The sequence below is a fragment of the Nyctereutes procyonoides genome, unplaced genomic scaffold, assembly GCF_905146905.1.
Source record: "Nyctereutes procyonoides isolate TBG_1078 unplaced genomic scaffold, NYPRO_anot_genome, whole genome shotgun sequence".
In the NCBI taxonomy this organism is placed as follows: Eukaryota; Metazoa; Chordata; class Mammalia; order Carnivora; family Canidae; genus Nyctereutes; species Nyctereutes procyonoides.
The window spans coordinates 47,802,772-47,830,444 of record NW_026575044.1 but is presented as its reverse complement, the minus strand read 5'-3'; the positions used below and the strand labels follow the sequence as shown (position 1 = coordinate 47,830,444).

The 27,673-nt window shown below is 43.9% G+C and overlaps 1 protein-coding gene across 1 annotated transcript; it reads right to left on the bottom strand.

Moving 5' to 3' along the window:
• Positions 1 to 13: 13 nt before the first annotated feature.
• On the bottom strand, positions 14 to 27,288 carry RAB12 (RAB12, member RAS oncogene family). The gene is made up of 6 exons (XM_055323731.1): positions 26,778 to 27,288; positions 10,735 to 10,795; positions 4,144 to 4,282; positions 3,009 to 3,098; positions 2,439 to 2,543; positions 14 to 1,227 (listed from the first exon to the last, which is right to left on the bottom strand). Exons 1-6 carry the CDS (start codon positions 27,286 to 27,288, stop codon positions 1,114 to 1,116), a joined length of 1,020 nt encoding a protein of 339 aa, XP_055179706.1. The 3' UTR covers positions 14 to 1,113.
• Between the last annotated feature and the right edge of the window lie 385 nt (positions 27,289 to 27,673).

Below are 27,673 nucleotides of genomic sequence, written 5' to 3'. Positions count from 1 at the left end.
GTGGCAACTCAACTGTCATTCATAAATACAAAATTTTATTTGCACTTCATTAGTGTAGAAAGACCACAATGCTTTTCATATCACAACACTCAAGACACGCCAAGTTATTCAAATACATAATTACTTATTTACCTTGACTAAACAAAACAGTGCAGTTTAATAAAAGATATACCAAAGATAGAGTTCACAAATTCATTATCAGACCAAAAAAAAAAAAATTCTTTTGAACACAGTCTAGGCTTAATAGGAATAAGCTTCACCGTAAAGGGGAGAAGTTTTATCATTACAAAGGTATAGAATGTTTAGGTAAATACGTATGTTCTTTGATATAGTAAAATGTATCTCTTTAAAATTCCTTTAAACAGGATTTGTTTAGGACAGCAGCGTTGTTTTAAAATCTTCTTCTATAGTCTCAAAAACACTTCTTTCTTTATTGAATCTTTGCAGTTCTTAAAAGCACAGGGTTATGTCCATCAGGAAACCATGAGAGAGATTCTGCGGCCTTAGGACCAAGTCAAACCCCAACCCTCTAACTAGCAGTACTCTACGGTGACACTGACATTAATAAATAACCTTCAAAGACGGCTGTGAACGGAGCTTTGCTTTGTGGCAGAAATACTCCCATACTTCAGAGATGCTACGTCTGGGGGAAATGTCTTGTAAATAAAGAAAAAGCACTTATGACAGCTTTATTTTTTTTCCCAAAAAGTCTTTAGTTTTACAAATTTTCTTTAAAACGGTAAGCAAAGCACCACTTTCTTTCTTATCAGAATGTCTTCGGTCCTCATACTATAATTAACGAGGACAATTATTTATTTCAAGAAACATTATACCTTTCATTTCTCCCATTCTTCATATTAGAAGTACTATGTTTCCCAGTGTATGTACAACAGATGCTGGGATAATGAATGAAATATAATTTGGAGGGAAATATGGAATTTATAACCAAAACTTACCCAGGATTGCATATTTGCATATTTACAAGTTAGTGTAGAGCTCTGACTTGGATTACAAAGTGCGAAAGGAAATCGTCAAAATGATTGTATTGTAGTGCAGAAGAGAACATTTTCCCCTTTCCAGGAATCATTTCCACTTTGTCTCCAAAGTAGCAAATTAACAGCATCGAACGTGTGGTCTTGGTGGAGGCAGTTCTGGTGGAATCTCGGGTTCTGGTTGTAACGAGAGGATACTATTGGACAACTCATTCCTTAAAATATCCAGAGGCATCTTAAGGACAAAGGAAAAAAGACAAACACATTTATTTAACCACGCGTTGTAGGTGTAAGTGCTCTGCAGACCACACAGTCACATGGGAGCAAAGGAGTTTCACATAAAGATCTCCAATCATCGACGTTGAATTAGACGCTCAAATATGAAGCCACAAAAATTAAAACCAGATTCAGGGTATTGTGTGTCATGCACAAACACTGGCCAGTCCTCAACATACTACATGGTAAAAGAAACTGGATGGATCTACCTCATAAACATGTATTTTCATAGAACCTTGTGATAATGGAAATCTAATGTATTAATACAGGGGAAAAAATGGTTCTGCACCCTCAGGGGAAGCATCACTAAGGGAAGAAATAACTTCTCTTAACAATTATATAAATAATCCTTTTATTTATTTATTTATTTTTAAAAGATTTTATTTATTTATTCATGAGAGGCACACAGAGAGAGGCAGAGACACAGGCAGAGGGAGAAGCAGGCTCCATGCAGGGAGCCCGATGTGGGACTCGATCCTGGAACTCTGGGATCACACCCTGGGCGGAAGGCAGGTGCTCAACCGCTGAGCCGCCCAGGAATCCCCTAAACAATCCTTTTATTAGGAGCTTCTGAATTATGTTTGGATTAGCAGATTATATGTAGTAACAACATAAACCCAAGGAAAGTTCTTTTTAAAAAATCTTTGAATTTAAGCCTATAGATGCTTGAAGAAACTGTTGTTCGACGATGCTGTCTAGCAATTTTCCTGCAACTTCGTGTCCTGGAAAGGCCTAGCGAATGGAGTCAGGCCCCGCAGGGAGCACCGCACTGAGGGTGAGGCAGGGGCTCCCACCTCACTGAGACACCTGCACGCTCCCCCCAGGTCCCCACGGTCTGTATCTATCTTAATTATTGTGGGAAAATGGGGAAAAAAACCAAAAGCAAATGTCAAACAAACACGGCCTGTTGTTATACCTGCTCCAGTCACTTCCCGCAACCATCTTTAGGGCTCAGCAAATCTACTGGACACCAACTGTGGACATGGAGACGCCCTGGGCGGGACACGGTGGCCACCACAGCTGGAGGCCTCCGTCCACCGTAACCATCTCACCTGCTTCTTCACCGCTGAGTGAGTACCTTGCTTCTCTAAGGAAAACATTCTCAACCGAAGCATCATGAAGAGAACAACAGGTTTCAGATGAGACAGCTGACTGCTGTAATTGTTTTACCTTTTTCAGAATGTCATCGACAAGCTTCAGAAAGATCTCGTCCACATTGAAGTTATCCTTGGCACTGGCTTCACAGAACCGCATCCCGGTTATCTGCTGCGCGAACTGAGAACACAGATTCACATTTTCCATGTGGCCTGCCATGCAGTGGTGTGTGCGGCCAGGTGGCCTGTGACTGGGGGAATCACAGCGTTCTGCGCTCTGGCTTTATGGAAGGAGGGCACCAGGTTTTCAAAGCCCCGTTTACGCTCAAGGAGTTCGATTCTCCACGGAAGGGTGCAATACCAGAGCGCAAGTCATGAAAGCAATTTTACGGATTAAAGAACATTTCTCTGTAGAAAATGTTGGGTTAGAGAACAATGTAGTATATACTGATGCAGATACTGCGCTCCCCCCCATCTCAAAATGATCTTTAAAACTCCCTGCTCCTTTAAATCCAAACAAATGAGAAGGATGTGACTGTATAATTATTTCACAATTAAAAAAACCATTTATTTAAAGAAAAAAATCTCCCACCTGCTAACCGCACAGCGTGTGGGCAGTGATGTCCCTTCTCCCCATTTCTCTCACCTTTTCACCTTGCTGCCTGGTGATCTCTCGGTCAGTTTCACAGTCCAACTTATTTCCAACTAAGAGAAGTTCTGCATCTTCTGAAGCATACTGTGGAATTTTAAAAGAAGCTGCATTTCAAAGGTGGGCAGTGTCATACTGACAGAAAACGTAAACAAGTCTGCTGCTTTGCGATCATTGTGCGTTCATCCACTCACTTCCCCAGTCTCTGAGCAGCGGCCCTGTCCCCGGCCCTGTCCCAGGTGGGATCGACTCAGGTGGGGTCGGAGACTGTCCTCATGGGGCTTAGGGCTTTAGAAAGTGATGTGCTAGCAGGCATTATGAACCACAACACTCTGAGATAATTTCTAAGAATCTTCCAGAGCAAATGATTCACAAGACAGGCAAAGCCCTGTACTTAAAATGGCCATCAACTGAAGAAAGTCCAACAGAATAGATGGAGAACGAAATAAGTTATGGTACATAAAAAGAATGCAGCCATTCAGAAAAACCCAAACCACCTATGCTTTGGAAGAACATTAATAGGCTGGCATGATAGGATATTCAGTGAAACAAGCAGGCTGCAGAACTACATGGAATATGGATTCAATTCAGTTTTTCAGAATGGCAGAACGATACATTTTTAAATTTATTTTTGTGCCTGATTTTCCAAATTTTTCTATCATGACAAGATTATCATTAATCTTATGATCAGAAAAAAGCTAGGTTTCTAAGTTCTAAAAAAAATATATAGGTACAGTAGGATCTCTCTTTAAAAAGACTAAATAAACTCTCTTGAATAACTCATTGAATTTTTGGGGGTATTCTAAACAACTACTTGAGACAGGCTGCAGAAAAAGACACCTGGATAGTATGACCTTGGCCAAGTACTCAGGGGTCTCGGTCTCTTTCACAGTGTGGCACGTGGGGAGCAGAACAGTGCCTGCCTGATGAGGCCTGGTGTGGACTGGGCAGGGGAAGTACTCGAGAAACTCACAAAAAGGTAAAAAGCAAGAGTCAAGTACGAAAAGGGGGAGAGCATTTGATCTCAAGACCTCAGCAGATTCACAAACTGAGTACCTAACGGGGCCCTGATGCTTGAGGCCTTTCTATCTATGAGATTAATATAGGTCTCACAGGAAAAGGCAACACCTACCTTATCAATCATCTTCATCCATTTTGGCAAATCATCAAAAGTCTCCTTCTTAGTGATATCATATACTAGTATGATCCCCTTGGCACTTCTGTAATAAGCTGAGGTAATGCTGTTGAATCTCTCCTGACCTGCTGTGTCCCTACGAAATAGCAGCAAAAATCAGCTCCCGAATAAGAACCAGAGGGGGCAACTCCACCTTCCAATGTGAACAGGAGTGGAGGCCCCGCCCTGCCCCCTTGCAGGCTGATTTCTAGTCACATCCATGCATCTGCATCAGTATTAGTGGGGGTAGGGGGTTGAAAGGTAGTTTTTCTGAGTTACATTCAGACAAAAACAGTCCCAATTTCTCTCAAGATTTTGAAAATAAGAGAATAATGTGTAGAATGATGAAATTTAACACCATCTACAAACTCTTTTTTTTTTTTAAAGTAACCTCTATGTCCCATGTGGGGCTCAAACTCACAATCCTGAGATCGAGAGTCACATGTCTTATCAACTGAGACAGCCAGGCGCCCCTACAAACTCTCTTTTAACCGACATCAATGGTTATATCTGATTTTTTGAGATGATGACCAAGACTCGCTTGCTAATGAAAAATACTATAAAATCAGTATCATTATTTCCTTAAGCCTTTCTAAAACAGAAGAGGGGTCAAAGGGGAAGGTAGGACAGACCAGATAGTTCTGCAAATACGATGAAGTTCCATATTATCTGACTACTTTAAAAGCCAGAAGTTGTATTTATTCTCCAGGCTGAAGTCGATCATTTCAACGTGAAGAATGATGTAAGCTTATACTAATACAGCAGCTGGCTAAGACATTTTCTCCATCTAATAAGCCAAGAAACTGCTGAAACCCATCATGTATTTATGAATGAGCTCAATGGAGCAGGCCTTCTTATCTGTAGACAATTTTCTTTAAAGACGATCCGTAATTTAGCTCTTCCCACAGAACCCGAACTCAACAGCATGCTCCCCCTAGGGCCACGTGAGACAGGTGGGTCAAGCAGGCAGGAACATTGCCAGGGGGCAATGCGGTGAACAGATAGGGTTCTTCCTGAAAGGCCAGCCTCCAATGATGGGGGCATGTGGATTTCCGCGGAGTGGACAGAATGTGTACCTTTTCCCAAATGCATTTGACCAAAGACTACTTCTCTTGAGGTGCACGTTGTGGGACTGTATCCCTAAAGTACCCTTCCCTTCAGCAATGATGGTATCACTGAGCTTGCCACCAAATTAGCTCACATTAGTGATGCCTGTTGTTATGCTAAATAAACACAAAAGCTTGTTGGCAAATTCATTTTCACATAAAGCAAAGCCATTTGGATATAAGGATCCCCTGCTGCTTTTGACTATAACGCCCAGGAGGGCTGAGACCAGTCTGTTTTTGTCCAGCAGGGTCCAGCAGGGTGCCCAGCCCACAGCATGCTGCCATTAAGCATGTCCTGAACAAAAGTTTACATGTTTAAAATGTGGCAGTTGATGCCACTTTAAGGCAAAATAAACTTTATTTTTTGATCTAGAAATGCCATCTAGATAGATGGGAACTGAATTCTTCAACATTACTAAAAAACCTCAAAGACCACACTAATGGGCACTGCACCTTCAAGGTTAGTGAGAAGGAACTGATGCAGATACCATTTCATTTACACAAGGAATCAATGGGTAAAATTGTTTCTGGAATCCTAGGCATACAGGAGTGTAACTAATACTTTTTTTGGGGAGATGGAGAGGCAGAGGGCAAGGGAAGATAGATTTTAAAGCAGGCTCCATGTCCAGCATGGAACTTGATGCTGGGCTTGATCCCACAACTCTGAGATCATGACCTGAGCTGAAATCAAGAGTCGGACACTTAACTGACTTAGCCAACCAGGTGCCCCTATAATTACTTTTGCATCAATAAAGAGTTAAATCTTTCAGAGCATGGTTTCCCACTCTATCACAAGTTATGGCTTGATCAAATTAGGATCTGATCAAATATTTTTAATGTCTTAAAAATATGCTGTGTTGTTTTGATACTGTTAAGAAACAAGATCTCATTTCTTTAAAAAGTAAAAAAAAAAAACATTTTACTACTCTGAAATCTTTGGTGAGCACAATACTTTATTTTTTTTTAATTTTTATTTATTTATGATAGTCACACAGAGAGAGAGAGAGAGGCAGAGACACAGGCAGAGGGAGAAGCAGGCTCCATGCACCGGGAGCCCGACGTGGGACTCGATCCCGGGTCTCCAGGATCATGCCCTGGGCCAAAGGCAGGTGCCAAACCGCTGCGCCACCTATGGATCCCCGAGCACAATACTTTAATAGTTTAACAGAATAAGCCTTTATTCTAAGCAACTTTAATCTGGCTATTTAGCATAACTCAACTGACATTAATTTCTGCACATATTCAAAGAATTAGAATCTAGACACTGGGGGTTCCAACATAGTGAGATTAGAGATAACGGTTTTTTATTTTATTTTTAAATGCTTTTATTTATTTAAATGTGGTAAGAAGACCTGCCATGAAATCTTTCTTTTAACAGAGTTTTGGATGTAACAGAGTATTGTTATGTAAGGCACAATGTATTACAGACTTCAAAAGTGTTAAAAAGCCAACAGTTGAAGAACAGGGAGAGTAAAGGGCATTTCTGATAGAGTTAAATACACCTGTTGCCTGGGTGGCACAGCCAGGAATCTTAGAAACATTAAGAAATCAGCTGTCTCTGCTGGCTTTCACTCAGACAACAGAAGACGACAAGACCTCAAAGGCAAAATCTGAGGGATTCTAACACAAATAAGCCAGCAAGTTCAGTTTACAAAAACATTAATCAGCCAGTTAAGGAAACATTAACCAGTTTGCCACTCCCATGTCAAGTCATTCCTTAAATTCCACCTTTTTGTCTGGCTCTGAAGGCTTGAAATAGGAAAGAATCTTCCTTTAAGAAATTGACTATTCCTTATTTCCAAAATATGTGGGTTGTGCAAATTTGCTGTCTAGTCCTCTGAAGCTCCTTTCCTTGATTTATTGCCCCTAATAAATAATCTGCTACTACATACAAAGAACAGAGAAATGAAATGCAGACACAGTTCAATAAGTATTTATTACAGATCTCCTATGTGTCAGCAGCATAAAAGTGCCACCCAAGTTCCTACTTCTCAAAAAAATGAGATGCTAAGAAGACACCAATGCACTGATGATGCTTCTTTCTGGGAAGATGCAGAATCCTAATATTTCCCTTCTTTATCTCCGTAAATATGAGTTTTCACTGTCATGATAAAGAGACCATTCCTAGAGATTTGTAGGGTAGTAATGGCAGCTAAACTGTCATTTGCTGCAGCTGGAATAAGAGGTGATTATTTCTCTCCCTGCTTTTTGTGCAAATTGAAAAATTCCTGCAATTCTGTTTCCCCAGTTTTGTAATATGACCATGCTTTGAAAATTCAAAGATTCTTACTTGCATTTAATATATCCACTTAAAGATGTCATTATTAATTTTCTGTGTATGAAATGTCCCACCTCATCCAAGCAGAGAATGAAAAATAAGCCTGATGTTGGCATAAGAACCAAATCCCCTACAGGGAAGACTGGCATGGTGGACGGGACAATATATGACACATGTTAATTCCCTGTGTTTAATCTGTAGGACCGCATCTGAATGTCATTCATGAAGTTATATTCTAGTTGACGCACTTTGTTTTAGCTACACTTACATAAAGGTCTTACACACATACGTGAAGAAACACTTTTAAGTACAGAGATGAGAAAGTGGTCCTTTTTTTCTGACCACAGATAATCCAGGGACTGAAAAAAATGTGGCAATGATATAAAATGTAGCATAAAAGTGTGACAATGCCATCTACAGCTTATGTTACCTTAAACTTAAACTTCCTTAAACTTTCAGGAACCTCTGGTTAATATTTTAAAAATGTGGCAATGATATAAAATGTAGCATAAAAGTGTGACAATGCCATCTACAGCTTATGTTACCTTAAACTTAAACTTCCTTAAACTTTCAGGAACCTCTGGTTAATATTTTCTCATATTGGCTATATCCAGAAATCATCAAGAAAAAAAAAATGCATTTCTTCTAATCAGATCTCTGTGAAAGCCAACTGGGAATGTTCATGGATTGACATTCTAGAAAATCAGAGCACAGCTATTATTAGCAGAGCAAGGCCGCTGAAGCTCTTTGAAGAACCCTCTCCAACTACACAGGCTCCTCCTGGGCCCTCAACTGTGATGGCAAAGTGGTGACAACACACCCCCAACAAAGCAGACCATGACAGCAACAGCACAGGCGTGGCTTCTGACTCTGAAAGGAGTCATGTATTAAATAGTGAACTGTGATTCCCATACCTGCTATCTACTGTGTAACAATAAATGAAGGAAATTTAATCCTTTACATAAAGCACCTCGGATGGCACCAATCTTACTTTGAGTATTGTGTGATTAACAAGTGGTGGGCATTTTGGGGACATGTTATTCACTGTTGAAAACACCTTTGGGAAAACTTCAGTCCCTCCTTTCTCACTGAATCACTGGGATGCTTCCTGTGGAAAACATATCATCAACCTTTGAATACATTCACTGAATCTCGTTTTTCTCCCTGGTTGTGTTCTTTGGAAGAGTCAAGGAGGGGAGTTAGGAGGAGGAGTTAGAAGGAGGAGTTAGGTGGGGAATGTGTTTACATCAAAGAGAAATATGGTTTCGGAGTGTCCTGTGTATTTCCTGGAACTGTACCAGTACACTTTTCCCCACAGGGTGGGATTCACAGGTGAGCCCTTTCAGATAAGATTCAAAGGCTCTGTCCTGAGATTCCAGAAGTATCCAATGTCACTGGCCCAGAGCCTTAATGGGCTGAGTTCCAGGGAGCCACAGGACATCTGGACAGACTTTTTATACGTTGGATTACTGCTGCCTGAGATGAAACCTGAAGTATGAAGACAGTAATTAAGGTATGTCTGCTTAGACAGGCCATGATGTCATCACTTAGACACTGCTGTCACTCACTAAGCAAGCTCCACAGGCGTTCTAATACTAGCTCTATCCCCCTGTGTTCAATAATCTCCTTCAGAGAGTATCTCACCCACAGGTGCTAGACAGAGGTGAAGTACCTCAGATGATCCTTTTATTTATTTTTAAAAGATTTATTTATTTATTCATGAGAGACACAGAGAGAGAGGCAGAGACATGGGCAGAGACATAGGCAGCGGGAGAAGCAGGCTCCCTGCAGGGAGCCTGATGCGGGACTTGATCCCAGAACTCCAGGACCACAACCCAAGCCAAAGGTAGACACTCAACTGCTGAGCCACCCAGGCATCTCCCAGATGATCCTTTTAAAGACTGTCTTTACCTTAGAGAGCTTATAATCAGAAACAACAGCTCATGTGAGAGATACTTTGTCATTACTTCCAGAGTTCAAAAAAAAATGGGCAGCAATACCAAAGTTTATGGGCTTTCCAATTAAGGGCTAATAAAATGAACACCCATTTTTTTTGGCCATCATGTATTTGGGCAAGATTGTTAATGTTTCATAATCAAACCAAAAGCCCAAACTCCCAACCCCAAAAATCCTCACAGTGGGTTGTACAGTCACAGGTGACCAAATGAAGACATTACCTCAGACACCTCCGGGAGGCAGCAATGCCGGCTGGGCTGCAGCTGTGCCCCACACAGGGGCACGGGTGAAGAATGAAGGCATGGCACTAACACTCAAGCATTAGGTGACCGATGATGCCACAGATGAGGCAGCAAGTAACGCAGATGAAAGCAAACACACACATGGTGGACAGACACTCAGAGCTGAGGTGGACCTGCAGAGGAGTTAGTAGGCTGAGTACACAGTAGCGGGGAGGTGAAGAACAGAGGGCATTCTCTGAGCCCCTCGGTGGTGCCACTGTTAAACCAGCACCACATCTGCTCTGCACCCCGCAGGTTGTTTCCCAGTGCCCCTGGCGGGCCACTGGGAGCCCACAGAAAGCTCCTGGTGCCACGCAGCTACCACAGGGCTGGTTTAGCTGCTCTTGGTCATGATTTGAGAAGGGCGCTTCTCTTCAGAAAGCGGCCCTGGATTGATTCATTCCCAGTTGGTACAAGTGGGGCTTACATCATGTGGCATGAGCCACACGTCCAGCGGGAGCATGCGCATCCCACAGTGATGCTCCCACTGCGCCCTCCCGGGCAGCCCCCACTGTCTCTGGGTGATCTGCCTCGAAACTGCACAGATCTGGTTTGGAACGTGATGGAATTTTTTTTTTTTTTTTTTTTTTTGCATACTAGCCAACAAAAATCACTTTAAAAATGTGAAGACAAGCATTTGAGCAATCATCTTAGTGATGACAATTTTGCTAGTATGTCAAATGATTTGAAAAGAGGCATCAAGGCTCCAAATCATTAAAGTGACATTCTCCTTTCACCACTCCCCACGTGCAAATGAAGTATGAAACAGGTAGACTTCCTAAATTTTCTCACTGTTCATTTTACTTAAAGATGAGCAAAGGAGAGGAAAGGTAGGAGAGGCAAGCCAGCTTGAACAGTTAATTTTATCAGACAGGCATACAGACTGTGAACATACATGGTGGTTACTGCGTGTAGATCCCCCACTTACCAGATCTGTAATCTGATTTTCTTTCCTCTTAGCTCTACAGTCTTGATTTTAAAGTCAACACCTGCAAATAAAGCAAATGAAAGTGAAGCAAAAAAGATGCAATTTGCTATAAAAAAAAATCCTATCTGTACGTTTTGTATCATCAACAGAAAAACAAAAAACGTGGTATCACTAAGTCCCAAAAGGAAAAGCAGAAGTCCACCAATACCTGTAACGTGGCCTATACTTCCACACAGAACTGTATGAAGTCAACCTAGGTTATATTTTACCACAAACTACCTACGTAGCATTTGCTAATAGTAATATAATTTATTACTACCACAAGTTTAACAAAAAAACCATTTAAAAATTGCATTTGATAATTACATTAAAAATGGAATGGCTTTAAAAGAATGATATATTGGGGAAAATTCTTACAAAAAATGCTGGAAACTTAATCTTGATTTCAGACAGCCTTAGTCTGAATTTAGAAATTACTGCATTAAATTCTATAGCATCCACAAAAAATTTAGTTAATATATAAACATGACTTCTTTATTACATTGTCAATAGCGTGGAACAAGAATTATTTCTAAAAAACTTACACAAGTTAACCTAACCAATTTTACTTTTTATTCACTTTAATACTGAGCAAACCATCATGTATCACTCACTGTCCCTTCCTAATCAAGCCCTTAAGCCTTCAGAGAATTTTTTTCCTTTTTTTTTTTTAAAGATTTATTTATTTATGAGAGAGAGAGAGAGAGAGAGAGAGAGAGAGAGAGAGAGAGAGAGGGAGGGAGGGAGGCGCAGAGACACAGGCAGAGGGAGAAGCAGGCTCCATGCCGGGAGCCCAATGTGGGACTCGATCCCGGGACTCCAGGATCACGCCCTGGGCCAAAGGCAGGTGCCAAACCCCTGAGCCCAGGGATCCCCCTTCAGAGATTTTCTTAAACCAAATCTCCATTTGTGTATGTTACCTTATATGGGTCTCGATTATAGAAAGCTTGTAGATTTCAAAAAAAAAAAAAAAAAAGTTTTTCACACAATTTTCGCAACAAACCAAAGGGATGCTGACTGAATTTGAGAGTTAGAGACATTCCCCACGGGAACCACTTGGGCCTGCTCCTTGGGACCCGGGGTCACAATACTGCCGGGCCTCTGCCAGGCACCTCTGCCAGGCAGGGCCCGAGTCCGTCGGTGAGCGCTCTGCGCCACCCAGCGAGTAAGGACCCCGCTCTCTGGTTCTCCATCTCGGCATCTGAGGCAGCACTGCAAAGCCAGAGGATGTTCTTGAGGTGAAGCGAAAGACATGTGACTTTTATAATTAGTAACACACCGCAGACACCACTGCAACACCGAAAGCCGTGTTTACAACTCGGGGCAGCAGGGCAGCGGGGGCGGCCGCCAGCTCTTGGCCTGTACAACACAGAGAAGTTGCAGGAATGGAAACGGTCACAGGAGAACAAAGCTAGAGAGTACCCTATGTTTTAATTCTTAATCTCTTACAACACCAGGCATAATTTCAAATGTCACTGAGCGAAAGCTGGTTAATTCAATTTCACTTTCAGTTCTGGAAAGGATCTGCTCTTCAAAGTCAAATGACACTCTAAACCAGCCTTGAAAAAGGAAGCGTCTGTGGGCTACCAATATCCTCAGAGTTCCCAAATGACTCAATCATAGGGAAGCACATAACTTAAAGTGATATTCTACAAGGCACAAAAACAGCCTGGAGAGATTTGTTACATCTTTATTTTATTTTATTTTATTTATTTTTATTATTTTTTAAAGAACTTATTTATTCATGAGAGACACACAGAGAGAGAGGCAGAGACACAGGCAGAGGGAGAAGCAGGCTCCATGCAGGGGGCCTGACATGGGACTCGATCCAGGGTCTCCAGGATCACACCCTGGGGTGAAGGCGGCGCTAAACCTCTGAGCCACTCCAGCTGCCCATGTCTTGATTTTAAACAGGCACAGCTTAAAGACCAAACGCGGTCCTTCTGATATTATCTGAAGTTAGGGCCTCCCCTTGTTGCTCTGCGAGGGCAAACTACAAATCAAATTCCTATTTTTGTCAGGACTACTATTTTGTTTCTCAGTTACTCTGAGGTTTTTTTGTTTTTAGGTTTCAGTAAAGGGGGCTGTAACTTTTGTAAAATTTGTCACAGTGGCTGCTACTGTTAAAAAGAACTGGCAGGTGATCCTTCTTTTGTGAGCTCTGCTCAGGGTCAACTAGAGGAATCCCTTGAAGCAGGCAGTGCCAAAAGTTTTGTTTACATTGTTTTCTCTCAAGGATTGTTCTGAGCCCTGGGTAACATTGACATTTTCACAATATTGTGATGTTACCCAGGGCAATTTACACATTTAATGCAATCCCTACCAAAATACCATGGACTTTCTTCATAGAGTTGGAACAAATCATCTTAAGATTTGTGTGGAATCAGAAAAGACCCCAAATAGCCAGGGGAATACTGAAAAAGAAAACCATAGCTGCGGGCATTACAATGCCAGATTTCAGGTTGTACTACAAAGCTGTGGTCATCAAGACAATGTGGTACTGGCACAAAAACAGACACATAGGTCAATGGAACAGAATAGAGAATCCAGAAATGGGCCCTAAACTTTATGGTCAACTAATATTCGACAAAGCAGGAAAGACTATCCACTAGAAAAAAAGACAGTCTCTTCAATAAATGGTGCTGGGAAAATCGGACAGCCTAATGCAGAAGAATGAAACTAGACCATTCTCTTACACCAGACACAAAGATACACTCAAAATGGATGAAAGATCTAAATGTGAGACAAGATTCCATCAAAATTCTAGAGCAGAACACAGGCAACACCCTTTTTGAACTTGGCCACAGTAACTTCTTGCAAGATACTTCCACAAAGGCAAAAGAAACAAAAGCAAAAATGAACTTTTGGGACTTCATCACAACAAGAAGCTTCTGCACAGCAGAAGAAACAGTCAGCAAAACTACAAGACAACCTACAGAATGGGAGAAGATATTTGCAAGTGACCTATCAGATAAAGGGCTAGTTTCCAAGAGCTATAAAGAATTTATTAAACTCAACAGCAAAGAAACAAACAATCATGAAATGGGCAAAAGACATGAACAGAAATTTCACAAAGGAAGACACAGACACGGCCAACAAGCACATGAGAAAATGCCCTGCATCTTTGGTCATCAGGGAAATACAAATCAAAACCACAATGAGATCCCACCTCACACCAGTGAGAATGGGGAACATTAACAAGGCAGGAAACAACAAATGTGGGAGAGGATGCGGAGAAAGGGGAACCCTCTTACACTGTTGGTGGGAATGTGAACTGGTGCAGCCACTCTGGAAAACTGTGTGGAGGTTCCTCAAAGAGTTAAAAATAGACCTGCCCTACGACCCAGCAATTGCACTGCTGGGGATTTACCCCAAAGATACAGATGCAATGAAACGCCGGACACCTGCACCCCGATGTTTCTAGCAGCCATGTCCACAATAGCCAAACTGTGGAAGGAGCCTCGGTGTCCATCAAAAGATGAATGGATAAAGATGTGATCTGTGTATACAATGGAATATTACTCAGCCATTATTATTATTATTATTTTTAAAGATTTTAATTTATTTATTCATGAGAGACACACAGAGAGAGAGAGGCAGAGACACAGACAGAGGCAGAAGCAGGCTCCATGCAGGGAGCCTGATGTGGGACTCGATCCCAGGTCTCCATCTCCAGGATCAGGCCCTGGGCTGAAGGCGGCGCTAGACTGCTGAGCCACCCGGGCTGCCCTTACTCAGCCATTAGAAACGACAAATACTCACCATTTGCTTTGACGTGGATGGAACTGGAGGGTATTATGCTGAGTGAAGTCAGTCAGACAGAGAAGGACAAACATTATATGGTTTCATTCATTCAGGGAATATAAAAAATAGTGAAAGGGAATAAAGGGAAAGGAGTGAAAATATTGGTGAGGGTGACAAAACATGAGACTCCTAACTCTGGGAAATGAACAAGGGGTAGTGGAAAGGGAGGTGGGTGGGGGTGACTGGGTGATGGGCACTGAGGGGGGCACTTGGAGGGATGAGCACTGGGTGTTATGCTAAATGTTGGCAAATTGAACTCCAATAAAAAAAAAAAAAAAGAATTGTTCTGAGCCTGAATACGTCAGACGCTCTTTTTCAACCTACTTGAACAACTTCTGCAGCTTTTAAGGATCCTATATATACCAGGACTCTTTTGTAACCACAAAATCTAATGAATAAAAAGTAACAGCTAAGAGTGTTAGTGTTCAAAATCAGGAAACAAGAGATAATGTTATCACCTTTTGATTGTAAATACGTTACTAATTTTAACAGGAAAACAAAACAAAGATTAAGAATCTGGGGAGCCAAGATGAAGACTGTCTGGTTTCAGTGAGATTCATTACATCTTTACTAACAACAGAAAAATACCCAGTGGTGAAATCTAAAATTTCACAAAAGAAAAGAACCCATTAAGATAGCTCTCTCTCTTGAATGCAGTATCTCTTCCCACATTGAACCACCACTCAGTGGCTTATAAGGACTAGAAACTGACTCCAATTAACGGCTTGCAAACACTGGCTTGTAAAAGTCTACAATTAAATGTTTCTAAAAACCTTCTTACATGAAATAATAATAATAAAAAAATCTCTCGATGTTGTCTATTTTAAGAATTAGCAGGTCATAAAAGTTACAACGATCCTTAATAGAAGGTAGTAAGTCCTCAATAACCTCAGATATTCAGCGGATCCCTTTTAGGAAAAGTCAGCACAGAGCTCTGGCCCGGAGAAGGAGCTGCTAGGACCAATGTCTACGAACAGGTAAGGGGCAGAAAGAGTGGCATCTCTACTTCCCGCCCTTGTTGAAAAACTGAAAACCCAGTTTTCTCCAGGTAATGTGACCAGTGGAGGCAGTCAGCCCTACCATGAGTTGATGGGGACAATCCCTGCCCTTAAAGGGCTTAGTCATACTGACCTAAATCAACACCCCATGCAGTTGGCAAAGAAGTGTCTTTCTTTGCTGGTCTCTCTTCTTAGAGAACCTCCTTGTCTGCCCAGAAACCTTTTACATCCCACGTGATTCCCCATCTGAACCTTTCTGCCTGCCCCACAGTCCTATCTGTGCACTCTGTTCTCAGACCTGCACTCTCTCGTATCTCCTATCACATCATTCCTTCTTTGTTGCTTGGTGTCTCCCCTGAGGACAGTCATCTCTGACTCCCTATAGCCCAGGACAGACACTGCCTGGTACACACCAGCAACTTGGTAAACTGATCAATGAAAGACACCCCCTCTTCAAATCCTGGACATGTAAGGAAAATGCTATTTTTGGAAAAATTAAGGAATTCAGGACTGATTCATAAAAACAAAACAACAAAACTCACACAAAACACTTTAGTAGAAAGGCAAGGCAGATGTTCTGAGTGACAGGTGCCGGGCACATAGATGTTGCCCTAGAAATGGAATATTTCATTTCCCCTACAATTCCAATTGTTGATGGTAAATCCTTAAAGGATAGGGCAGTCCTAATAATATACTCATATCCTCTCCCCGCATTCGCTCACCCCGGGGGAGTATTATGGTAATAGTTCATTCAGTCATGTAGATGGGAAGTGGTCCACTAAGTGAATCATTCTGGCAACAGGAGCTTACCTTTTCTTTAAACTAAGGCTATGAAAGTCTTTCAAAAAATATTTTAATCAGAAAGGACACAATTCACAGGGCTAAAATTCCTGTATCAATGGGCACAGATGGTTCTGTTTGAGTTACCACGTGTTCCTGATCTTACTTTTAATAACAATGATGGTGGACATCTGTCAAGCCCTCCGTGCTGACTCGGGATCCTATAGCAGCCCAATGAGGTGGGCATTAGTATCCTCATTTTACAGAGGGAGACACCAGTGTAGGCAGAGGACAAGGTATCTGCTGGCTGAGTGCCAGACCCAGATTCAAATTTATAATACTGGCCACAATGAAAACTGGTTATAATAAGAGTCATATGCATGGAAAAAAGGGAAAGGTGTGAAATGTTCTGTAAATGACCCAGAACCACCCTAATCGAGCTGTTAAAGAACAAAGCTGAACTTTGCACTTGGCCTTCTTTGTATTTATCTTTCATAAATCTTTGCAATGGCATAAAGAATTGGCATACTTAGTGCTGATAAGATTTCTAAGTTCCCCTTAAGGCAAAACATTTCTAAAACATTACCATATTTCTTTCTGCCAGGCCATAAGAAGTTACAAAAATGGAAGTGGTAAAAATAAACAGAAGCTTCTTTCTTCACATTCCTTTCCAGCAAAAAGCTAAATAAATAAAAGCAAGATTAACACCATGATCCACACCTATGATTACAGCCCAATGGTCTTCTCCCTTTTTTCTTCTTTGCCTATCTCCCCTATACCCGCAAGATCTGATTTTCTTTTACTTCATACTTTTAGGAGGTTGAAAGATTTCATAGTCTTTGAAATAAATTGTTTCAATTCAAAAATGGTTGTGATGTTACTGCCACTTTATAATAACTATCTTAAGTTAATACAGTGGCTTTTCTTCCAAGGATATAGATTTTATATGGAGTCATCCAATTTTAGACATGATATTTCTACAAAGGGAGAAGATTTCCGGCATTTTCACTGAGTTGAGAGTGAGAAAATAAATTAAGAGTCAAAGTCACATAGAGGTAAATTTAACATTGGAAAACGAGTCATTCAAATGTGGGGCCAGTCTTCTGCCCAAATGCCACCTACCAGAAGAGAGAGTACAACAGAAGTCCCACAGGAAAGCACCATATAAAGAAGTCAACGCAACAGAAACCAAGTGCTCTGATTGCAAAATATTCAGTGGTAGGTACTATTATTAAAATATGACGGTACCTGGCCTGAAAGAGATGCTATGACATTATAAATGCTCATCAGGGGATGCCAGGGTGGCTTGGGGTGATCCCGGGGTCCTCGGAACAAGTCCTGCATCAGGCTCCCTGTGGAGAGCCTGCTTCTCCCTCTGCCTCTCTCTCTGCCTCTCATGAATAAATAAAATCTTAAAAAAAGAAAAAAAAAACCACTCATCAGGCCTGAGGACATGAAATCTCTATCCTATCAGTAAGATCTGCCTCTTTCATCCCAAGCTGGACAGGCCACCATGCGAGCAAGTAGAGACCACCCGGTGTCTCCCCATCCCTGACACATGCAGCACATGGAAATAGCCTCACACTCGACTGGACAAAGACAGGGGTACCATAAACACCACGAAGCAGGGAGGAGTCTGAGGTGACTGACTTCGAATGACGGGCAGGGAGGGGAAGCAAGTGGGCCCCACAGAGCCCACCAGGATGGGCAGGCAGCTGCGTTTTCATGAAGTATATACACTTAGGAAAGAATTTCACGGGGGGGGGGGGGCTGTTCCCTTCACAATAAAAAGATTAACAACTCTTTTTTGCTGTTTACTATGCTTCAGGCACTATTCTAAGGGCTTTACGTCCATTAATTCACTGCAGTGTATCCTCTTAACAATTTTATGAGGTAGGTATTGTTGTCCCATTCTACAGATGAAAACACTGAGGTCAGGGGCTACTACCTGCCCAGAGTCACGAAGCTGTAAGTGTTAGGGCATGAATTTGAACCCGGTGAATGGTGCCAGGCTGTGCTCCTCCAGCCCCACTGGGCAGCCTCCTCTGATGATGAGAAAAGGAGGGGACAGCTGGAAGGTTATAAACATCACTTTAATATTAGTTTTGCATAGTTAGAGAAATATTTTTAAAAAGTAAGAGGGGGGCACCTGGGTGGCTCAGACGGTTAATGATCCTGGGGTCCTGGGATTGAACCCCACGTTGGGCTCTGCTCGGCGAGGAGCCTGCTTCTCCCTCTCCTTGCTCTCTCAAATAAATAAATAAAATCTTAAAAAAACAAAAAAAAACAAGTAAGAGTGAAGTTCACGGCTTCTTGGACAGACAGTTCCTGCACCAGCAAGCCTTCCTCTGCTTCCTGGTTACAGGCAGACAGACCCCTCTCTGAAAAGGCAGAGTTAACTTCCCTTTGGTCACAAGAGGAAAAGCATATTGAGTGAGGGGAGGAGAATCTGGGGGAAGAAACCCCAAAACCTAGATGGTCAACAGAAAATATCAGTAATATTTTCTTTTTATGCAAAAAACATTAACTTGACTACTAATATTGGGTTCATAAAAGTGCAGGGACTGTCAAAAGTATTTTGCACTTTACCCAGGTCATGTGTTTACACTTCCCTTTTTAAAGATCTGCTTATTTGTTTTAGAGTGAGCACATGTGCGTGTGCGGGGAGGGCAGAAGGAGAGGACAAGAATCTTAAGCAGGCTCCCTGCAAAACATGGGGCCCCATGTGGGGCTCGAGCCCATGACCCTGAGATCATGACCTGAGCTGAAACCAAGAGTCGAATGCTTAACTGACTGAGCCACCCAGGTGCCCCTACGTTTCCATTTTCACATTCACCTATACATTCCACTATATCTCTAAAGGATAAAGATTCATTTTGGAGCGTTCCAGAGTTTTTGCATCTATGGTATGAATGAGGAGAGAACACAATTGACGTTTATAATTTTCTCTTTCAGGCCAGGTACCTAAGATATTTCATCACCATTTATTCCTGTAGCCTGAGATACGAAAAGCATGGAAGCCCCCTACTTCTTTCTTTCCATGAATGAGGAAAATGAAATTAAGCTGCTCACTTAAAGACACACACACACGTCGTGGTAGGGCAGATCCAGGGACCCTGCATCTACCTCTGAAATCCATTCCTTCCACCTGTCACACCGCTGGGGTGAGGGCGGAAGGGCATCTAGGAGGAGGAGTGGCCAGGGAGAAGGCACAGTGCTTTGCTTTAGAAGTGAAAATTTGGTTGTAGGTGTGGTTCCTTAACAGTCAGGCCTGGGGAGGGAGAGGAAGCAGGTGAACACCAAGGCTCTTCATAGAAGCCGGTCCCTTCACTGGGGTCCTGAATGCTAAATTATGGTTGGGAAAGCTAGGAGAATTTTATTCGTCAGCTACTTCCACCATAGGCCTGCCTGGTGTGGAGTTGCAGGCCATTATTTGGTTTTGTTAACTCAGAAGGCATTACGTAAGCACCAGAAACCAAACAACGGAGGCTGTCGGATTTTTGGGGGAAGAGGTTTCCAATGGAATATAGTGTTCTGTTAGGGCTGCACTGTGTTTTCGGGTTTTAAAGGATAAGGAGTTTTTGAAAAACATAATCACATTCAACTAAGGGCACTATTTTAGGTCTGTAGGTTTGGTTTTTCCAAATGTAAAAGATGTGCAACAAAAGGACAAAAGGAGAAAAATCAATTTCTTCCTCTGTTCACTATAGCAATATAGCATTTTACCTCTTTCCTAACATTTTATTGTGGCCATCTCCATGACTCCTTCCCTTGCCCTTCTGAAAAGGACAAGCCAGGTAAGGAGGTGTTAGCTTTGTGCCCTACGAGATGGCTAGTGGAATGGTATCTTACATAAATACAACAGCCTGATAATACCTGCAGGAAGGACTCACTATATAAAGCTACATTTTCTTTACAAATGCCAACAAATGCTTAATGAGAACAATGTATCTGGCACTCGAGGCTGCAGAATAATTTGGACTTAGCAGTTCTCAGAGGAGCCTACTCTGCCTTCTGAAGCCAGTTCTAAGATCTGCTAGCAGATTGCTCCTGGCGGATTCCACGGAGCTGGAGGGAGAGAGGCAATCTCTAAGAATCTGGATCTTTATCATGCATAATGAAACCTTTCTTCTTCCGTGCAGCACAGTGACAGAAAGGCTGAATGCACTTAAGCCAGGTCTTTAAATAGATTTTTATTCAACTTAAACAACCAGACGGCAACTACATTTCCATACTTTCTTTGAAAGCTGACTATTCCACAAGAAGGGACGTGCTCTGCACAAGCCTATCCGTTTGCACCAAGTTCATTAAATAAATCAAGCTAATGACAATACATAGCATCTGCTGTTTTAAAAACGAAATGTTAACCATTCGCATCTGTTCCTTTCACACTCACATCTCCCTGAGTCATCGTGTTACATCATTCTGGCAGGGGAGTGAGACAGCACTGGAGAGGTTCGGCATTGGGCTCTTGGGGTGGGAATTCTGGACTACTCTCCCTAATTCTCTTTTAAGTGAAACACTTAGGCAGATCAGCCATGGCATGGAAGACTGCATAGGAGCAAACAAGAGCAAAATAAAATACACAATTTAGAATTTTCATCCAGAATTAGATGCTCCTTCTGGGTTTTCCAGCAAAAATGTCTGACCTGTTTCCAGAATGAAGCACAAGCAGTTGGCTTCCCCTGACAGCGGTTCCACTGCTTCCAGGTAAAGCTGACCAGACTTGTGGGCTGCATTTCATCCAGCATGGCCCCTAATACTCAAGGCGAGACCCACAGAAAACAATTTCTGCAGGGGACTGACATTCAGCTGTGACTGAAATACAGTCACCCACCTGCACCACTAAGTTCCTGCCCATGGCACAGGGGTCCTCCTCAGTGTGCCTTCAGCTTAACTCTGGACTCAAAAGGGATGAGTCCAGCAAAGAGAACACAAGGACTATGGCCAGCACCTCGGTGAAGACAGGGCTTCAGTAAAGAACCATCACCCATGACCAGACACTCAGGGGCCAGCTCGTAGAGTCTAATGCATTGATGCACAATGAGAAAAATGAAGAGTGGTAAGGTTCTCAGGACTACATTCAAAGAACTTTTTAATTCTGATAGTCTTTCCTACTTTTTTTTTTTGTCTACTTTTTTTGAAAAGTTGGTGACAGACTTTCAAAAATGTCTTTAGTTGCAAAATAAAATAAACTGGCAATCCTAGGTTGGGATCCTAGTGCTGGGGGAAATTTTATTGCCCAGGAAAATCAGAATTCTAGTCTAGACTGCCTTCCTCCTACTTTTCCTTATTCATATATGTAGAATTTTGAATAATTTTAATGAATATGCAAAAGGCCGAAGATGCTTTAAAATGGCTACTTAGGTAAGAAATCCAGTTCTTAGAGCATATTTTGAAATCCCAGAAGGCAAGCGATGAGTGATGACAGGGGCATAAAGAAGTCAATTTCACTGACACTGTAGATCAATGACATCACAGGCCTGCAGGGGGACTAGATTCCATTAAGTTGTGAAGGACTCTGTGGTGTTTGATTCTGAGTCAGAATTTTCACAAATCAAAGTAACTTTAAATCTCAGAGTAAGCTAAGGAACAAACAGAACGAACTCACTTGTAGCCCCGGCCCTGACCACTAGCTGACCAGCTGTGTCACAGTGGGTAAGCTGCTTACCTCTCTGAACCTTCGCTTACTCATCTGTAAAATGGGAATAATTTTCAGGATTGCTATGAGGATCAGTGTTCCTTTTGCTGGCACATTTTAAATATTCAATAAATAGTAGCTACTGCTAAAAGAATGTTACATTTGTATGCACAGACCACTAAAATACTTCTCTAAAGACACAAGCCAGTTGGTGACAGAGCCTAAATCACAAGCCCCAGTTCCTCCTCTCACTCTAGTGCTTTTTCTAGAATGTAATGCTGCCGGTGTGGGGGTGAAAGTTGGTGCTACCTGGTAAAACCATTTTAATTCAAACAAAGTTAACAGCTAGAAATAAAAGAGGCTGAGAAATGTAAATTTTGTAAGTTTTCTTGTATGATAGTTGTAAAGTTCTATAGCATAACTAATTTGTTTCCATTTCTTAAACTTCTAAAAACTGCTCCAGTACTGTTTGTTTTTTTTTTTTTTAAGTAATATATATACCCAGTGTGAGGCTCAAACTCATGACCCTGAGATCAAGAGTCATACACTCTTAAACTGAGCCAGCCAGGCGAGCTTGCCCTTGTACTTTTCAAAGGACCTGTCAAATTATGCTAATTATATCAGGCTATTCAATTCCATGGATACAAAATCCCACTTGAAAATAATACCCCATCTAGACAATTTCCATTACATAGGTCAATTAGTGAATAGTCCTTTAAAAATTTTTTATTTAAAAAAATTTTTTTTAAGTAAATACAGTCTTTTTAGCTTTTCATATCCTGGTGAATTTTTGTGTTTTAAATCAAATCAATTTCTAATTTGATAAAAAACAAAAAAAAATCAACATTTTGCTCATTTATAATTTCACAAAGTTCTTTATCTCAAATCTCTTTAAGTTTCCACTATAATCTTTTAGAGAAAGTTCAAGTGAGTCTGATCCTCTACAAAAAAGCACTCGTTGGAGCCACTCTTCTAACCTCTGAATTACATGAGGCCGTCACTTCAGTGACCCACCTGGGTTGGCACATGCTCAGATTCCTCCCTGCCATGCTGTGGGGCCTGGGGTCCTTTCCAGACTCTGCTGGCCTGAGCAGCACACATCTGCAAGCCCAGACAGGGAAAGGCAAAGTCCTCTGTGGAAGAGAATCTTTCTCTATGTGGATCCAACTGTACTACCTGAAAAACTGGCCTCAGGAGGACAATCAGCCTGAGCTAACTGCTCAGCCGGTAGGCATTCAGGTGAGGCAACCCCAATCCTATACCACACCCAACACTGCATTTAAATACCATTTTTATAAAGGAACTTGGGGAATGAATTCATCTTTACCGCATTCCAATTAGGAGGGAGCCTTCCAGACAACAAGCCCTCTTCCTACTCCCCCCCATTGGAGGGGCTTCCACTGCATTCCTCAAAAATTCCATACACATCTCCAACACTGCTCTTACCAACATAGGTCATCCTGCTCCCCACAGGCTCTGAGCCACTTCTGAACAGAGACCACAGTTCTTTACCACTGAATCTTTGGTGGATAGCATAGTACCTCACACCCCGTAGGTGCTCAATAAATGATCTGACAGCTAGAAGGAAAAAGCAACTGTGAGGCAGAGATGGAAGGGGGACTACTTAGGTTTCCTGAAGGGTCTTATTACTGTGGATCAGACCAGAGGTGATCAACTTTCTCTGAACGTCCCACAATTAATAAACATTTACCAGCCAAGTACTATAAGCTATGCCTGGAAGAAACAAAAATGAGCAAGGCAAAAACCCAATCACAAGGAACCCCACAGTGGTGGCAGTGTGGGAGATATGTGAAGTGTATATATTTATGTTTGCCAAAAGGACAGAGAACCAAACTGCCTGGTCTCCTTGCCTCCTGTTTCTTTATCATTCCCAAATAAATATCCTATGTAATCCTGCCAAATTAGCTTCACTGTCTCCATGCCAATGCTATATTCAGAGGCCTTTCCAGATCCAGTTGCTATGGATAAGGTCCATGCTCCTTAGCACGGCAGTCAAGGTCTTAAAGCCTTATTCCCAATGTCTACTAATGAGTCTTTCCCAGAATGTGGCTATGAGATTGAGATTTATACTAAAAAATATATATATATTTGCACTTTGTCCCCATTCCAGTCCCAGAGCTCCTAGAACCTTTGGAATTTTCTAGGGAGAAAATTATAAAGGTGACTTTTGGAATGCCCCCAGATCACCAAAAGATGGGGCCTTGTCAACAGAAGAACCAACTAAGTGATTGGAGGGTCTGAATTTTTGTCCCCCGTCCCAAGGAGGGTAAAGGGGCCGGACATTGACTCTTATCACAAATGGCCAATGGTTTAACCATGCCTATGTAATGAAGCCTCTATAAAATCCCAAAGGGCAAGTTTAGAGCTCGGGGGCTGGTGAACACGCAGTATTTGGGGAGAGCATCATGCTCGGAGATCACGGAAACACTGGGCCCCTTCCTGAATTATATCCGTTTATAATTACCTGGTAATCTAGTAAGTAGATTTCTGAGTTCTGCCAACTGTTCTGACAAATTAATCAAACCTAAGGAGGTGGTTTGTGGGAACCTCTGATCTACAGCAGGTCAATCAGAAGCACAAGTGAAAACCTGCAGTTGCAATTGGCTCTGAAGGGGGAGGGGGGGTAGGAGTAGTTCCGTACAACTGACCTCTTAAGAGTCTGCTTAGAAAGCCCTTCTTCACCTGTTCTTTCCCACTCTAAAGTACATCTTTGCCCATCTCCTAACCCCCTCCACCCACCTAAGCTCTCATTTCTTTACCTATCAGTGCTTGTGCTAATTTTTATCATGCAGTACAACTATATTATCCCTCATTTTTATAATATATTAAGTGTGCAGCTATAAAACTGATACTTCTGAATTGCTTTTAACTCTACTTACATCAGGTACTAAAAATTACAATGTAAACCTCATTTGATCGTTAGTAACTCCCTATCCTCTATATGATCCAGGACTGGATGTTAAAACAGGTATAGGTATGCTACTCAATTATGATAGCATGGTCCCAAGGGCATCACTTTAAAAACAAAGGATACAGAGAACACAAGTATGTCCCAAATAGTCTATTCCAAAAAAGGACCAAGGGAAACACTTCTCAATGGCAAAACAAAAAAGACAATATGAAATCAGGGTTTAATTTTCCAACGAGACACTGGAAATGTATACTGATCTGTCACATGACATTTAAAAACCAATTCTTGGGCAGCCCAGGTGGCCCAGGGGAGATCCTTGGGGAGACCCAGGATCGAGTCCCACGTCGGGCTCCCTGCATGGAGCCTGCTTCTCCCTCTGCCTATGTCTCTGCCCCTCTCTGTGTCTCTCATGAATAAATAAATAAAATCTTAAAAAAAAAAAATAAAAATCAATTCTTTCCCAAATTGTACTGCCTTGAGTACCACTGGTTACAGTGCTAAATATGTGTACAAGTACATGGTAAGATACTTTTAATTCTGTATTTCAAATTTAAATACTACTCAAGGTTTCTTGGACCTCCTTGGGGAAATCCTTTATTGACCATCACTGAAGTGACTGCCCTTTACTTTGAAGACCTACCTCATCTATGTGGTTCCCCTAGCTTTAAGGGGTTTTCCACTGAGAAAACTATGACCCACACCAACGTGACAAACCTCAATTCCAAGTCCTGAAATCTGACTTCATTAAAAAAAAACTTCCCCTGTAGTTTCAATTTTAGATCCTGAGGACAAAATGCTTTCTGACCTGCAGAGTTACTGTATTTACTTCATTGCCGTCCTTCACCCATCCAGGTGATTCTGGAAGACTCCTCCCCCCATTTCAGCAAGTCCAGGGTTATTTGAGGTCATGGACAAATACAGCTGAAGTCCCTCTGACCCTCACTGGCAGTTAAAACAAGGAATTTAGTGTAGTTTTAGTCCTAATATTCTCCATAGATCCTCCACAGGGAATTTCAAACTTCATTATTTCAGCGCATCAGAAAAGTGAGCTCAAAATTAGCAAAATAAGCCCTGGTTCTCAAGCACCGGAATTCTCTATTCATGACCCACTTTGGCCATCTAGCCGGGCGCACAGCTGCAGCTTCGCTACACCGCCCGCCTGCTTCCCACCTCGCATCACCCCCTTCCTTGGGCGAGTAACGTAAAGGCCAGGAGCTTTCCGTGGCCTCTCACACCGTCCCCGAAAGCTGACGGGACCAATGCATCACCCTCATCTCATGACCGCCCTTGCACGGTGCGAAGGGGACGCTGGCTCGACACCCAGCTGGGATCAGGGACGTGGGAGGGGCGCGAGGGGCTTGTGCCGCGGAGGATAGAGGCCGGGAGGCCCCAAGGACGAGTCTGCGTGGGGACCGCACGAAAATCTCGGTCTGGCTTTAGGAAGGGATCAGGGACGTCCCCTGGGGCCGCCCCTCCCCCCAAAATTCACGGAGAGGCCCATCGGCCGAACGCAGGGCCACCCGGCAGGGGGTGCGGGCGGGGGGGAGGCTCACAGGCCAGGAGAGGACCGAGGCCGGCAGAGCCGGGGCAGCGGCCCCGGGCACCGCGGGAGGGCACGGGCCCCGGACACCGCGGGAGGGCACGGGCCCCGGACACCGCGGGCGGGCAGCGGCCCCGGGCACCGCGGGAGGGCACGGGCCCCGGACACCGCGGGCGGGCAGCGGCCCCGGGCACCGCGGGAGGGCACGGGCCCCGGACACCGCGGGAGGGCACGGGCACCGCGGGCGGGCAGCGCCGGCGGCGGGGCGGGGGGGGGGGGTTGGGTCCGGCCCGGCCCCGGCGCCCTTACCCACGGTGGACTTGCAGGCCTCGCAGAAGGTGTCGTCGGTGAAGCGCTCCATCAGGCTGGTCTTGCCCACGCCTCGGGAGCCGATGATGATGACCTGCAGCTTGAAGTCGGCCGGCCTGGGGGGCTGCTTCCTCCGGCGAGCCTGGCCGCCCGACAGCGCCGGGGAGCCCGCGCCCAGGCCGCCGCCGCCCCCCGCCCGCCTCTGCAGCGCGGCGCCCGGATCCATGCACGCATACGGCTCCCGCTCGGCCCGCCGCCCGCCGCCGCCCGCTCCCGGGCCGCGCGCCCCGGGCCCCGGCGCCCCCTCGGCCTCCGCCGCGCGCCGGGGGTCGGCCCCGGGCTCGGCGTCCGCCCGCTCGAGCGGCCCCGGCGGCCCGGGGGCTCCGCGCTGAGGCTGCGCCTCCGGCCGGCTCCCCGCGCCCGCGTCTCCGCCGCCTCCGCCGCCGCCGCCGCTACCGCCGCCGGGAGAGGAGGAAGGGAAGCAGCTACTTCGCAGCAGCGGCAGCAGCATCCCGGACGAGGAGGGGCAGGAAGCGCAGGCGCGGGGCGGGCGGGGCGGGCGGGGCCGCGGGAGGCGCGCGGGGCGGGCGGCCGGGTGCTCGCGCGCCCCCTGCCGGCGGGAGGACCGCGCTCGGCGCTCCCCGTCCGCACCGCCGGCGTCTGTGCGCGCACCTCGTCCTTGCTCTCTTGCGCCGCTCCGTTGGCTCCTCTCCTCTCCCTCCTCTCTCCTCTCCTCTCCCTCCTCTCTCCTCTCCTCTCCTCTCCTCTCCTCTCCTCTCCTCTCCTCTCCTCTCCTCTCCTCTCCTCTCCTCTCCTCTCCCCTCCTCTCCCCTCCTCTCCCCTCCCCTCCCCTCCCCTCCCCTCCCCTCCCCTCCCCTCCCCTCCCCTCCCCTCTC

Coding starts and splice junctions, on each gene's coding strand:
- RAB12 (XM_055323731.1), bottom strand. CDS start 27,288: ATGCTGCTGCCGCTGCTGCGAAGTAGCTGCTTCCCTTCCTCCTCTCCC. Junction 4,283..10,734: donor AAAATCAGATTACAGATCTG/GTAAGTGGGGGA, acceptor GCTATTTCGTAG/GGACACAGCAGGTCAGGAGA. Junction 3,099..4,143: donor GGATGAAGATGATTGATAAG/GTAGGTGTTGCC, acceptor AAAATTCCACAG/TATGCTTCAGAAGATGCAGA.